At 40.9% G+C, this 15,600-nt stretch overlaps 1 protein-coding gene across 1 annotated transcript; it reads right to left on the bottom strand.

The window, feature by feature from the left end:
• Positions 1-4,344: 4,344 nt before the first annotated feature.
• Positions 4,345-15,440, bottom strand: traf4b (tnf receptor-associated factor 4b). Its single transcript, XM_027019302.3, has 7 exons — positions 15,050-15,440; positions 11,549-11,600; positions 10,332-10,436; positions 8,880-9,041; positions 7,019-7,180; positions 6,679-6,834; positions 4,345-6,061 (listed from the first exon to the last, which is right to left on the bottom strand). The coding sequence occupies exons 1-7, from the start codon at positions 15,190-15,192 to the stop codon at positions 5,405-5,407; spliced, it is 1,437 nt and encodes a 478-aa protein (XP_026875103.2). The 5' UTR covers positions 15,193-15,440; the 3' UTR covers positions 4,345-5,404.
• Between the last annotated feature and the right edge of the window lie 160 nt (positions 15,441-15,600).

Raw genomic sequence — 15,600 nt, 5'->3', positions numbered from 1 at the left:
TGGGAGATCATGAACTCCTCGCAATGAAACTACTGTTCGAAGAGTGGAGGCACTGGTTAGAGGGAGCATGGCACCCCTTTTTGGTCACTACAGACCACAAGAATTTGGAATACCTCCAAACCGCTAAGAGGCTCAATTCCAGACAAGCTCGGTAGTTGCTTTTCTTTAAGAGATTTAATTTTCACGTGACCTATAGACCAAGTGCGATAAACATGAGGGCGGACGCACTCTGGTGATAACACTATGCAGAAGCCCAATCCACCATTCTGGAGCCAGTTCTCTCACCCACCTGTTTCCTGGCCATATTAAGATGAGACCTAGACTGGAAAATAACAGCAGTGAATCCACACCCGCACTGCCCACCTAACCATCTCTTTGTGCCACTTCCTCATTGGCGAGCCATGATCACTTGGGCACACATCTCCGTGGGGACAGGCCACCCAGGAGCAACCCGTACAGCACAGCTCCTAAGTTCTCACTATTGGTGGCCTGCCATGAACACGGAGGTTGTCAGATATGTGGCGTCTTGCGGAGTGTTCCCGCAGCAAAACTCCTCGCACACAGCCTGCAGGTAAGCTGCTTCTGCTACCCACACCTCCCTGACACTGATCTCATTTAGCTATAGATTTCGTAACTGATCTACCTGTTTCTGAGGGCAAAACAGTGATCTTAGTGATTGGATCGGTTTTCTAAAATGGTGAGATTCCTTCCACTGAAAGGTCTACCTACCGCTTGGGAGACAGCGGAGTTGCTCTTCCACCAGGTCTTCCGATTATTTGGGCTGCCTGAGGAAATCATTTCAGACAGGGGCCCACAATTCATGTCTAGAGTGGAGGGAATTGCTTGGAAAATTGAACATCACGGTCAGCCTGACATCTGGCTACCACCCTCAAGCCAATGGTCAGGTAGAGAGGGCAAACCAAGAACTGGGTAAATTTCTGAGGTTATATTGTCAAACATCCAGAGACCTGGAGTACCTACCTCCCCTGCGCAGAGTATGCCCAGAACTGTGTCATGAAGCAACTGGGTTAATGCCTTTTGAATGCATCCTAGGTTTCCAGCCCCTGCTCTATCCATGGAATCCACCCACGTCAAACCAGCCAATGGTGGAGACGTGGTGTCGGCGCAGTGAGCGGGTGTGGGAGGAGGTCCATCATAGTAGGCAAAGCCATCGCCGCCTATAAGAGGAAGGTGGATAGGAGGCATGGGGAGACCCCCTGCTATGAACCTGGACAGATGGTGTGGGTGTCAACAAAATCCAATGGGAAGCTAGCCGCAAAATAAACGAGGGCCATGCACCAGGAGGCTGGCGAGGTTTTTTGGGGAGGGTTCTGCCACGGTTGGTCAGCCGGCTAGCAGGAGGGACACGCCCACTCCTGCTAAGGCTCACACCTCTTACCTGCCCCGTTCACAGTCCCCTGATTACGGATTGCCTTCACCTGTTCCTTACTCACATTCTGCCATATTTAAACCTACAGATCCCAGGAGATGGGGCTGCACATTAGTGGTCCTTCTATGTCATGGTAAACTGAGTTTTTGCATTTCTCTGAAGAGAGTAAGACTTCTATAATTTGTATATTGTTGAGTGCTTCTATCAATGTAAACCTGATGGATAATAAAGAACGTCTTTTTGCAACACTGCCTCTTGCTTCCACTCAACCGCTTTGGTCACAGTAGCATCAGTACAGGGCAGTAAAATAGGGCTGAGCATACATTTGTCCAGGTGAGTTGCAGTTAATGTGATTAGCTGTGGTGCGGGTTTTGGCATCATTGTGGTGGGTGAAACAGCAAAGTTGGTAAACCATCACTTTTTGTTTTTTGTTTTTTTGTAGTAGTAAGTGAACTTCAATACAATGGAGGTTGGCAGTGGTTGGTGGTATGAGGAGGTTTCTGTCATAGGCTTTAAACTAAGTGAATGAATCACGGTCGGTACGCAGATATGCTGGGAGAATGGTTAGTGATTTGAATGTATTGTTAATCGATACAGTTATTAGACAATCGCAAAAGACTTATACTAGATGTTGGGGAACACAAAACCATTAAGATTATCGCCTCTCCAAAGTAGACGGAGTTTTTTATGAAGTTGATGAAATTATGTATGTATGATGCTCTTATTTTGTTCTTTTAATGTTGGTGGGTATTAGTATTTATATGGTTACTTTATAGTGGTGTAAGCTATGTTTTATGTATTTTTTACATGAGCTGCTGACGTTTAGAGCCAGTGCGGAACAAGTTATGTACTTGGTACGCTAAGAGTGAAACTATAGTCAAATATCACGATTAGTCCCTCCCAGCTTCCATGTTCCGTGTTTTCCCTGTCTTGTGTATTTGTTCCATGCCAGTTTCGTTTTCTCCGATCCTCGTTTGATTTTCCACACCTGTCCCTCGTTTAGTTTATGTATTTAAACCCTGTCTTGAGCTCTGCGTGTTTTAGTGAAATGTTTTTGAAAGCCCCTCTCTGTATACCCAAGTTTGTACTCCGTTTATCCCAGCCTTCGTGTTTCTTAGCCCCGAGTTTTCCCTAGTCTGTTATAGCCAGATACCCGTTTGCCTTCGTGTGTTTTTGCTCATGTATCCACGTATACTCCGTGTTGGCTCTCACCCTGGACTGCTATAACGACTCTGATTTTGGATTTGCCCATAAATCTCGCTCTATTTTGCACATGCGTCCGCCTCCTAACCGCTCAACAATATTGTTGCTTTAATATATATTAAGGGAAAATTGGATGTGACAAATGGAGAATGAGATGTATATGCTATTTTTAACTATTAAGATTTAACACGATTGTGCAAATTGAGTGAACCTGCGCTCACTTCACTATCTGTAGTGACATGGTTCATTTTTGTTTGTGATCTGCCAGTTTTAGTCTGCTTGGATAAATTTAGATAATTTTACATGGTCATCATGTTATCCCTTTAATGGGTTAATGCTTGTGTAGGGACAGTATCAGTGGGCATGTCCCCCTGGCTAGGTACCCAGCGCACCATGACACCATGGTGTGTGGTTTTTTTTTTTTGTTTGTTTTTTTTTTGGTTTTTTTTTTTAAACCCTAAATTGATGGCCTCGAGAAAGATTGTCCCTAATTCTGTTGGGTGGGAATTGATTTTCTGTCTTAATCCTTAGTCAGACTGGAAGCCTCCTAAATTTTAGGTCATCAGAAATTGCAGAGAGGGTTGGAGAACCTTCTAACTATTCAGAGTATTGAGAATTTAATCCAGACCACAAAGCTCAATCTCAAGAACAGATTGCTTCTTCTAGAAACATTTGGAATAAGGCTAAAAAGTTCAGATGTACAGTCTGATCATTCTATGGTATTAGCTTAGAATTATGCCCCCCTCCTGTGATCCAGCAAAGGGAGTCCCTCACTTTTGATAGATGTCAAGCAATGATGAGTGAAATGTGCATCACTTCAGATGGCAAAGAAGCTAGCAGCTAAACAGTTAGCCAACAAGAACAGTGGAAACCAGGCTAGTTATCCTAGTCATACTGTCCCCAGCTAGACACCATAACAATGGCTGCTGTAAAAGTAACTCAACCAAGCACAGCATACTAATTCACTGCAACATGTAGCCAAAAGCCCATTAGTCTTCTGGAAAACAAGCAACTGCGTAGCATACACACTGGAAGATTTACCGGAAGTTTTTCATGTCCTTGGCTGACTTACTCACACACAGCTCATGCACCGGTCCCAATCTCTTGCCTATTAGAGAGTGCACACCTGTTCATTATTTCTCCCACTTTTTTTCCTCTAGCTATATAAGCCCACAGTCCCACCGTCGGCGCTGCATGTTGCCTACCATTTTCCGCTGAGCTGTCTTCCTGCACAAAACTGTTTCTTTTGTTTGCTTACCACTGCCTTGCAGCTTGCTTGTTTTTGAATTGTTTAGTCAAGTCATGGAAAATAAAGACTTCAAACTTTCCTTTGCCTCTCGCTCCCTCTTTGCTGCCACTATCACAATGAAAAGGGCATGTCAGAAAACAGTCTTACCAGACTAGAAAAGACACTTTAATAGTAAAAGTATGTGGCTAGCAGCACCTGGAGTTGTCTGCAATGTGGTGAAAGTCAAAGGGGTAGCAGCTTACTCTGCTACTACTCTACTGGTAAGTCTGTGTATGGACAAGCGCTGTCAATGAAATCCGGCCATATGTAACTTAATGCACAGAAGAAGCAAAAGCAGCAGTAGTGGAAGGGGAGTACTGCTAATCCAATAAAGAAAATGACCAACAAGACTGGAGACGGTCGTGGTCGAAAATTAAGACATTGGAAACATAGAGAAGCAGCAGCGCTGGTGTGCACAGCATTTTTTCATCTGAAATAAAGTATTTATGATGTCTTGCTTATGGTTTGAGTGCTACCTTTTGCTACTATTAAGTGAATTTTATTTACATTTATAATAGATGTTGAACATAGTACTGTACAAGGCCAAGTTACTTAACTACATGACAACATGCAATACACAAATGCAAAGGAAAGACATACTGACCACCAACTTTATATATCTGAAAATATAAGTCTGATCAGAGGTAAGAACAATAGCCAATTTCTACTCAAGTAAAAGTATTGTTACATTAAATAACAATTTCTCATAAGTGACTTCCAGCTGGGTATAATCCATGTTTTTCCTTGACATGCTATATGCTTTGTTTTTCATGTGCACCTACTTTCCTCAGCAAACATCAATGTTTTTTCTTAGTTTTGAAAAGTCTCAAAGGTTGACTGAGCACAGTTATCATTCAGTTATGACTGAATATAACCTTTTTGAATTGAATCATAATTATAGTGATTGGAACACATTTTCCTGTTTTGGAAAATGTCAATTCTATTTTGAGCCAGCATATTTTCATTCCCATAGTGTTTTTGAACATAACTTTATAAACTGTCAATGTCAAAACATTTTTTTTTTTTAATGTCATTGTTACAACAGTACAGGAGATGCTACAGAGCATCTTTCTGAAGTCCTGAAGTCCTTTTCTGAAGTCCTTATGTCAACTTGACAAACTTGGCAAAAGCAGCTTTTATGACATCTTATTCTTGTTGGCATAAGAATTTATAAATGTTTCTGTACAAGTCAGTTTTTATGAGGGGCTTATGTAGGTGTCATTTAGCTTTCTAAGCAGTGCCCTTCAGTAAAGCGTTACCAATTGTTTTATTAGACTCATCCTATTAAGGACTTGGATTTCCATTTTTGATGAGTAAGTGGCTCAAAACTACAATTGTTTTCTGCATTTTTTTAAAAGTTTGTCCATTGTTTTCAAATCTGTCCCTGTTAACTTTCCTCTACCTTTTTCTCTACCAGTCTCTGCCATTCTCTCATTAAAAATATAGGCATGCTAGGACAAACAGTTATACAAAGGAAGATATTAAGGACATTTTATTTAAATCCTATATACTTCAAGTTCAGTTCAATTAATTATTCTCTGGACCACTTCTACAGAGGCTTTGATGAAGATAGCATTATCCCTGATGTAGTTCCTTTTCTTCATCTGCTCATGGGAGATGAACTTGGGGTAGCCAAACCCAAGCAAGCTCTCATCCAGACTGCTTCTGCAGACACTTCCCGTTGCCCCAGGCTGTGGCCTCTGGAAGTTCTTCCAAGTTGGATCTGGGCTAAAGCTCTCTGTGATGTTCTGGGGCTTAGAGAGCGCTGGGTCACTCTGGTCCAGCAGTGAGAAAGTGACACGGTAAGGGAAGGGCCATTCCAGCAGCCCATCATATTCGCCTGGTAGAATTCTGACATAGACAGACAAGTGGGATCCCTCGCCACTGCCATTCCCATTAGGGAAGGCAGACACTTGGAGGTGGTACCCATAGCGATGGGAGTAAAAAGGGGAACTAAAGAGCTCCAAGATACCACTGGTCCTGCTCCTGGCATCCCGAAGGTGACTGGTGTAATCAGAGATTTTCCAGAGCAGAGTGCCATCTTCACTTCCAGAAAGTTCCTCCACACGACGTCGGAGATCCCTCAGCTCGAGCCTCTGCCGACTTACTAGACCACACAGTAAGTTTAGGTGGGAGTGGGTGGCCTCTTCTAGGTGACGGGCCACCGCAGGCTTGGAACACTAGCAAGAAAGAGAGTGGGAAGATAGGAATGAGAGAGAAGGAAGACAGACAAAACATTCACCACCCATTTTATTAGAAAACTCCCACCTGGCACTATCACTCACTCACTGCTATATTAGGCCAATCAGTTGCCATGCACAATTGGTCAGGCACCTACTACCCTCTTCATCACTGGTCAGAATCTGACCACTAGACCACTGCTGACTGAATTTCTTTTGGTGGTGGCTCATTATTAACACAACAGTTAACACACTAGCATGATAGTGGTGTTGTACTGGTGTGACTGTAAGTGTTGATGGAGTTTATACACATCATGTCATTGCTAGGCTGAGAGTGGTCTCCCACCTAAAACACTCAGCCAAATATGGTACTGTAGTGAGATACTAACAATTGATGGAGTGAAGTTGGAGGAACACTAACACAGTTTGTTTCTGACAAGAGAGGTTTCAGTCTCAAATTGTACACCTATACTTTTTTCCTAATATTAAAATATTTGTAATAAAGTCAGGGCAGGTATATTTTGTGGGTGGGTTAGTCAGATGTCAGTTATCCATTAAGCAAATCCCATGGGGGTAATATCACACTCATGTTTGGTAAATGAATTCCTAATCCATACCCTGTATTTGCAGCCAGCCTCTTTAAAGGGGCAGAGCACAATGGCCGTCCCACAGCTCTCCTTAACGTGGGCCATTAAATCCTCTCGCGCGATGCCAAGCGTGCCACACTTGTTTGGGCATAGTACTGGGAAGCGTGGGCACTGGTTCTGATGATGCTGTTTAAAACCAAGAATTTTTATACAAATTAAAAAAAAGAATTAAATTATAGAGCAATGTTTTCTTCTTTTAAAAAATGTATGCATTGGGATAACTACAGCTTGATTACATCTCTGCATCTTGCCAGACATGTGCAAAGCCATGTGCAAATCCTCATATTAAGGTCTGCCTTAGCGCACAAACCTGAATGGTGTCACAGAGGAACTCCTTGTTACAGTACTTGCAGTGTAGCTTGCGTTTGGGGCATTCAGATAGAGTGTGCTGGGCCAGTACTCTGCGTGCCACGCGAGCTCCACACTTATTCTCACAGTACAGCATCTCTTCTGGACACACATCCTGGTGCCTCTGTGGGGTAGAGAAAGGTACTGAAACCTTCATGAGCCACAGCTGGCCTCAATGTAATAACACTTAATAATAAAGTAATAAGTAACTTGCACAGAAAATGTGTTTCAGGTGCTGAAGTGTCATAAGTAGCAAAAATAACTGTAAAAATAAGAGAAACAGTCCCCCTACAACTGTCTAATGGCTTTACACTGTGTGCACAATTATTAGGCAAGACAGTATTTTGACCATATCATCATCTTGATGCATGTTTTCCAACTGCATGCTGTATAAACTTATTGGAATTAAGCATATCAGGTGATATGTATTTGTGTAAAGAGGGAGGGTGTGGCCTAAGGAGATCAACATCTTATATCAAGGTGTGCATAAGTATTAGGCAGCTCCTTTTCCTCAGGCAAAATGGGCCAAAAAAGAGACTTAACTGACTCTGAAAAGTCAAAAATTGAAGAAAATCTTTCAAAGGACTGCAGCAACTCTTAAAATTATTAAGATATTGGGGATGGATTGAAAATAGTCAACATGGTCGCAAGAAACGTTTTAAGTAAAAAAAGACGCAAATTAACTGCCAAAGATTTGAGAAGACTCAAACATGAAGCGACCAGGAACCCATTATCCTCCAGTGTTGTCATATTCCAGAACTGCAACCTACCTGGAGTGCCCAGGAGTACAAGGTGTTCAGTACTAAGAGACATGGCCAAGGTATGGAATGATTAGACAAAAGTGATTCTTGACAGACCAGATGGATGGGCCTGTGGCTGGATCAGTAATGGGCACAGAGCTCCACTTTGACTCAGACACCATCTAGGTGGAGAAGGGGTACTGCTATAGGCTGGTATTATTAAAGATGAGCTAGTTGGACCTTTTTAGGTTGAAGATGTACTCAAAATCAAGACCTTGATTTTTATGCAGGACATTGCTCCATCACATACATTGAAGTACTCCGCTGCATGGGTAGCTAGTAAAGGCCTTAAAGATGAAAGAAGAATGAAATGGCCCTGGGTGGCTATATTGGTCAATTAATTTTTTTTATAAATGTCAGAAATGTTTTTGTCAATTTTAAGTTGTTTGTTTATTATTTTCACTTTAACAGATGAAAATAAACAAGATTGAATTATATGGGAAAATTTCCATTTTTCATTTAATTTCATAATAATTCTGTACACTAATAGTTGTCCAATAAATATGCACACACGTATATATACTCCTAAGAAAGCCAAAACCTCACTTTTACCTTTACTAATATTCAGGTTTGAGGTTTATTAACATTTTGGATTGACCGAGAGCATTGCAGTTGTTCAATAATAAAATGAATCATCAAAAATACAACTTGTCTACGTGCATGAACCTGCTTCTGTGTGTGCAGCTAACATATTGTCAGTTCATAGAAATTTACACAAGTTGACTTGTATGAAAAATCAAATTAAAGGAAAGGCAGTTCCTATAAATTGTTGAGGTGAGGACCAGGTAAAGTTTTACCTGTTGCCGGAATTCATGCACTCTGAAAGTCAGCAAAATTGCTCTTACTGCCATACCTGCAAAATCTTGATGAGGTCATGTTGCTGTAGCTGTAGCTACACATTTTTTCTTCTCTCCAAGCATGTCGCTGTGTTGCTACTTCACCATTAACCCCTAAAGTGCAAATGCTGTGAAGGGACTGGGGGAATTAAGAGTGGGGACTGGTTGGTGTGGCTCTTTGGCTTACCTCATGTGCCTCCCCAGTGAACTCTTCAGTGCAGTGTTCACAGCGGAGCTTCCTCTTGGTGCAGTCATGCTGCAGGTGCTCGGGGAGGTCACGCCGCAGCAGCTTCATGGCACAGCGGTTCGGGCAAGGCACCACGTTATATGCACACACTGCTAGGTGAGCCTATATTAGAGAGATGAGAGGTTTAGCTACTGTACTAATGTGAAAACAAGCTCTTTATCCAGCAGTGATCTGACATGAATTGACTGAAACACCAAAATTATTTAACACAAATGTATTACTTGGGCAATGTCCTAAAAATAAAGGCAAAATAAAAACATGATGTCATGGAAAGCATATTTAAGACATCTGTAAGCAACCGAATTTCTTACCTCAACTGAACTGTTACTATTGTTTTGTGTCTGTGGCACGTTATATCAGGCACCCAGAATTAGGGACATGCTCACTGACACACACTCACACACACTTGCTCCATTCCCAATCACCAGATTACTAAGAACTGGCAGCTGTGCCTTTTTTCGCTCTCTCTTATTTAAAGCAGGTACTCTCTTCTAGTGCTGCGCATTGCTCGCCTGTACAGTGCCTAGAAGACATCGCATGCAAGCCTGCTCCCACAGTGAGCCATTATTGCCAGCTGCTTGTTTGTTACCTTTTTTATTGTTAGCCCGCTGCTGTGCATATTGATTTTTATGTTATAGAGACTCGGCAACAGAGCTTGCTCCCTGTCTGATGCTGGTTTCTTCCTCATGCTCTAGGAAGTTTTAACTTGTCACTGTCGCCCTTGGCTTGCTCACTGGGGGCTTGGACTTGAAAAGATGTTTTGTGATATCTGTTGTAAAAAGGGCTATATAAATAAATTGACTGTATTTGTATCCAATAAATAAACATTTCTAATAAGAGCTTCTTCCCACAAGCCATTCGGGCCCTGAATCAGGGAAACTGATAAACTGTGGGGACCACCACCACCATGTAACATAACTGTATATATATAGATATTCTATTCCACCATGTAACATAAAAACTGTAAATATGTCATTTTACAAATGGATCTGTACATTCTGTACAGTGTACATATACATACACAACCATATACATTGTACATTTTGTATATAAACATAATATACATATATTGTACATACATTGTTAATATATTTTTGTACATATATAGAATACATATTTCTCTATGCACCCCTGTTTTCTTTTTCCTCAGTTTGGACAGAGCACTCTCAACCATTTCACTGCGAGTTATACTGTGTATGACTATGTATGTGACAAATAAACCAAACCTGAACTTGAACTTGAACTTAATAACATGACTGGTGAGTATACACGTGTCTCATCTTATTCCTCTAAACACAGGTAAGTTTTTAATCCAAGAAGACTACATGGACATGTCTGGATGTGTGTGTGCATGTGGATGGGTGGGTGTGTGTACGAATATGTGTGTTTTACCTGAAGTTGCTTGTTCTGTGCTGTCCAGCGGCAACCCTCCTCACTGTGGATGCAACGTATAGGCAAAGCCAGAATCTGCTCCTCCAGCTCCACATCTGGAAAAATCTAAGCACCAACAATAATCATCCATGCATCATTTCAGTTTTCACAACACTAAATATCTTTGCAATAATATGCAAATTATATGCAAAAACATACAAAGAAAACTTTCTGTACTTTGTATAAGTATACTCTCTTACAGGCAAAAGTGTGTGCTGCAAATGCAGATGTACAGTATAACAACTAACAATGCAATTGCATAATCTGGTTATTATAACATAACCACTAAGGCACTAAGGGCTTTCAACACCTGATGTAGAAAGAAGCAGAGCAAAAGCAATTAATCCTGGGCCTTTTCCATGCAAAAGTGATGTTATTAAGAGCATCCAGAGCAAAACATTTTATAGTCTCATCAATATGGACATTATCAGTTGGGACCATAAGGAGTGTGGGTGTGTAATTTTAATTCAGGAGAGAATACATTTTATCTATATTTAAATTGTCTAGTACTGTGCAAAGGTTTTAGGCCACCTAAGAAAATTGTCATTTATATTTCTATTATTATAGTTACATTTATATTATTATATTATATTTACATTGGGTTCATTTTAATAGTTTTACAGCTCAAAATGGTCTCATGGCAAATTCTTCTGAGCTTTTTCTTCTGACTTTAGCTGGTTTTGTTCTTTTCCCAGTCCAAGTGAAACCACACAGCTCTGGTTATGTTGAGGTTGTGGTCGGTACTGCCCAGGCTATATTCCATCTGTAGGTTTTACCTGGGTTTCAGTGTGTTTGTGGCAAAAAAAATCTTATTCTTTACTATAATGATATTTATTTTCATTGATGTTTTATTGTATTAGTGTTTATTTTAATGTTATATCTGTTATTTATCTGTACACTTACTGTACAGATAAATAGCGTATATTTTTCTTGTGTGGCCAATGACCTTTGCACAGTACTGCAAATATTCCATGTAATTCTGACTCATAAATAGTGGGTGATATTATATAATAGAGGATAACAGTTTTGGAGACTCTCATGCCTGAACTTGAGCTGGCTCAAAACTGAAGGTGTGAACCACCACTGCTCCTTAAGACCACACGCTCTTTGCAAAATGTTAACTCTGCAAGCCAGTGAAGTGCATGTCAGTGCTCTGACGTTGACGGCGATGTACTTACTTTGGCATAGTCGAGAGGCAGCTGATCTTCTGGGCACTTAAACACCCCCTCACTGTAGAAAACATGAATGTCAAGGAAGTTGTAAGCTTTAAATTAAGGCACTTCCCTTGCAACCATAACAGTACTTGCTATTATGATGCTGGCAAGCTTAACAGGTTTCATTTAAAGTTGCACTAAACTGGCTGCGGATTTACTATGGGAATGTTGGGGGGATCAGTAAACATCTGTTGCTTGCTAACTGTATTTCACTGGCTACTGTGGAGATATGATCGGGTCATAACATGGTGTAGTCTGCAGCTGCTGTTGAGGGACAGCATCTGCCCCAAATAACACAAAGAGCTTATTACTATGTGATAATTGACTAGCCTAATTAAGCCTATAAATTTGTGTTTAAGTGTTTAAATAGGTGCCTGTACATAGGTATGTGCCCACCACACACTCACAAGCAAAACAATGCTCTCTCATACATAAAACATATAGATGTGTGATACAACCTATGGAAATGTCTGGCTTGTTGAAAATGCCCTTCTCCATCTAACTGGATGAGCCACTAGACAGTAAGCCTTTAAACTGCCAAATACCTGTGACTCATAGGTTTTCCTTTCCTTTTGAAACTTTTCTTAAGAATTGGCTCTGGACATCTCCTGTAAGCATTTTTCTCTGGAAATCTGCTGCAAGCATTGAGATTTCTCTTCACAGGAAGAACCTCAGTGTTTTGTACAAAAAGGGCATGTCTCCCTAAAACCTGAGCCATCCAGAACATTTTTACAACACTCCTGTTGCTCAGTCACCATTATGTCAATGATTAAATCCAGCACATACATTCTATTGCCAAAGGTATTCACTCACCCATCCAAATAATTTAATTCAGGTGTTCCAATCACCTCCATGGCCACAGGTGTATAAAACCAAACACCTAGGCATGCAGACTGCTTCTACAAACATTTGTGAAAGAATGGGTTGCTCTCAGGAGCTCAGTGAATTGCAGCGTGGTACCGTGATAGGATGCCACCTGTGCAACAAGTCCAGTCGTGAAATTTCCTCACTACTAAATATTCCACAGTCAACTGTCAGTGGTATTATAACAAAGTGGAAGTGACTGAGAATGACAGCAACTCAGCCATGAAGTGGAAGGCCATGTAAAATCAGGGTCAGAGGATGACGAGGTGCATAGTGCACAGAGGTCGCCAACTTTCTGCAAAGTCAATCGCTACAGACCTCCAAACTTCATGTGGCCTTCAGGTTAGCTCAAGAATAGGTTGTAGAGAGCTTCATGGCATTGGTTTAAATGGCTGAGCAGCTGTATCCAAGCCTTACATCACCAAGCGCATGCAATGGTGAGATGCAGTGGTGTAAAGCACGCCGCCACTGGACTCTAAGCAGTAGAGACGTGTTCTCTGGACTGATTAATCACACTTCTCCGTTTGGCAATCCGGTGGACAAGTCTGGGTTTTGTGGTTGCCAGGAGAATGGTACTTGTCTGACTGCATGATGCCAAGTGTAAAGTTTGGTGGAGGAAGGATTATGATGTGGGATTGTTTTTCAGGAGCTGGGCTCAGCCCCTTACTTCCAGTGAAAGGAACTTTTAATGCTTTAGCATACCATGAGATTTTAGACAATTTCATGCTCCCAACTTTATGGGAACAGTTTGGGGATGGCCCCTTCCTGTTCCAACATGACTGCGCACCAGTGCACAAACAAGGTCCATAAAGACATGGATGAGTGAGTTTGGTGTCGAAGAACTTGACTGGCCTGCAGGCAGTCCTGACCTCAACCTGATAGAACACCTTTGGGATGAATTAGAGTGGAGACTGTGAGCTAGGCCTTCTTGTCCAACATCATTGTCTGACCTCACAAATGCGCTTCTGGAAGAATAGTCAAAAAATCCCATAAGCACACTCCTAAAACTTGTGGAAAGCCTTCCCAGAAGAGTTGAAGCTGCTATAGCTACAAAGGGTGGGCCGACATCATGTTAAACCCTATGGATTAAGATTGGGTTGTCACTCAGTGCGTGTGAAGGCAGACAAGTGAAAACTTCTGGCAATATAGTGTATCTTGTCATGTACAAAAATAACATTGAATAACGTTATGGTAGACAACAAGAAACAGAGACAGCAGTGAGACATGGGATACAGTGTGTCAGGTCGTTCCCAAGACAGGCTTATTCCATTCCATTTAAATAATTATGTTTTTAGACATGCTGCAGCTATGTTAGTTATATCATGAATTACATTAATTTGTGGAGCCTGTGTGTATGGACCAGGAGGATGCTGATGGAAAATATTACATTTACCTGACACTTTTATCCAAAGCAACTTACAATTTGGACTGAAAACAACTTGAGCGGTTGAGGGCTAAGTTCTTTGCTCAGGCCCAACAGTAGCAACCTGACAGTGGTGGGGCTTGAACTGGCAACATTCTGATTACTAGTCAAGTACTTTTACCCACTGTGTATTTTTCTTCGCATGAGAGAGACTTACTTTAAGAGGCATTTTTTGTCTACTGACTAACGCAACAGTTCTTCTGTTTATAGACTGTTTACACTAAAAGCGAAGCAGTTACATGACTTCACAAAGAAACAGGAACTTTACAATCAACCTGGTCCCACACCAAAGCCTTCAAAACCAGTTACTGATGCTGAGGCATGTGGTCAACTGATAACATAAATGAAACTGGTAACATACCATCATAGAGATTACATCAGCAGCAAAGCTTGAATTGTGAGTGTTATTGTTTAAAACACACACACACACACACACACACACACACACACACACACACACACACACACTTTTTGTGATACTATGACAAGACCAGTCACTTCAAAAACTTGTGCTGTGTTTGTGTTATTACCAAGTGCTCAATCACTAGTACATTAGAAAACTGTTTCGTGTAGTAAGTGATAGTCTGTAATTATGTTACAGTACTCAAATTTTGATATGTTATTAAAGTATTTTGTTTCCATTTATTTCTCTACCAGGCTGTAGAAATAGTTCAAAGTTCAAAGTTATCTTAATGAACCTGTTTAGCTATAATTCACTATAGTGCTACCATGTCAAAAGAGCTTCTGCTTGTAACTGATACTTGTAGGTAGACAGGTGCAGTGGAAGTTGAACACTTAATAAAATGCACTTCTATATTTCAAGATAAATAGTCATTAAATCAAGATAAATAATCATTAAAAGCTATCATATTAAGTCCAATAGGGCTGTTTTTAGTTGTTTGGCCGATTTATATAGCCTACGGAAATGTAAGGGTTTTGTCGTTTGTTTTTTAAATGTAGCCTCTTAATTATGCCCCTAAAAGTCTGTTTATTAGAGAGTTGGGGTGTGTCACAATAACAAACATGACTCGTAAAGGGAAATGGAAGGAGGTATGTTAATTTGCATACCCACCTTACGTGCATGTCTATATATTTACCATTAAGTAAAACGTTAGGATTTTTCACCTTTAAAATTAGCGTTAATGTTAAATTTAAGGATAACTATGAAAAAGCCCTACCTGAGAAATTCTTGTAGACAGGTATCACAAAACCTGTGTCCACAGGTGGAGACCTGTACGGGTTCTCTCATAGGCTTGTAACACAAAGGGCACTGAAACCGCCTTCTCGGTCGCTCCAGAAACTTGTAATCTAAACCTGGCATAATGTATTTATCGCTTCGGGCTCAACAGTCCCAAAAGCCCAGATTTATGTTTAAACTGACTTGCCTCTTTCTTCTGGAAAAAAAAAACAAAAAAACAAACAAAACAAAAACAAAGACTACTAAGTGAATAAATAACTCGCTAACGTCAGCTTTGTTGTTTAAATCTTCCTCCAGAAGCTGTAGAGCGATGTTACTGTGTGACATTTCCGGAATCAAGGTGTCTCGAGAAAAGGGTTTTGTAATTTGAGTCACAGTCTACTTTCAGTTGCACACCATCTCCCTCTACCCGAGGAGAAGGAGGAGCCATATTTTGATCCATTAATCCAACAAAATTCCACTTAGCATAACAATAGCATGACAATCATCTTGATCTTAATGTTGAGCCGTTAACAGGTGCCGCAAGGTAGA

Source organism: Electrophorus electricus, chromosome 8, assembly GCF_041902795.1.
Source record: "Electrophorus electricus isolate QZ-2024a chromosome 8, ASM4190279v1, whole genome shotgun sequence".
Classification (NCBI taxonomy): Eukaryota; Metazoa; Chordata; class Actinopteri; order Gymnotiformes; family Gymnotidae; genus Electrophorus; species Electrophorus electricus.
This window is presented reverse-complemented; position numbering and strand designations above follow the sequence as displayed.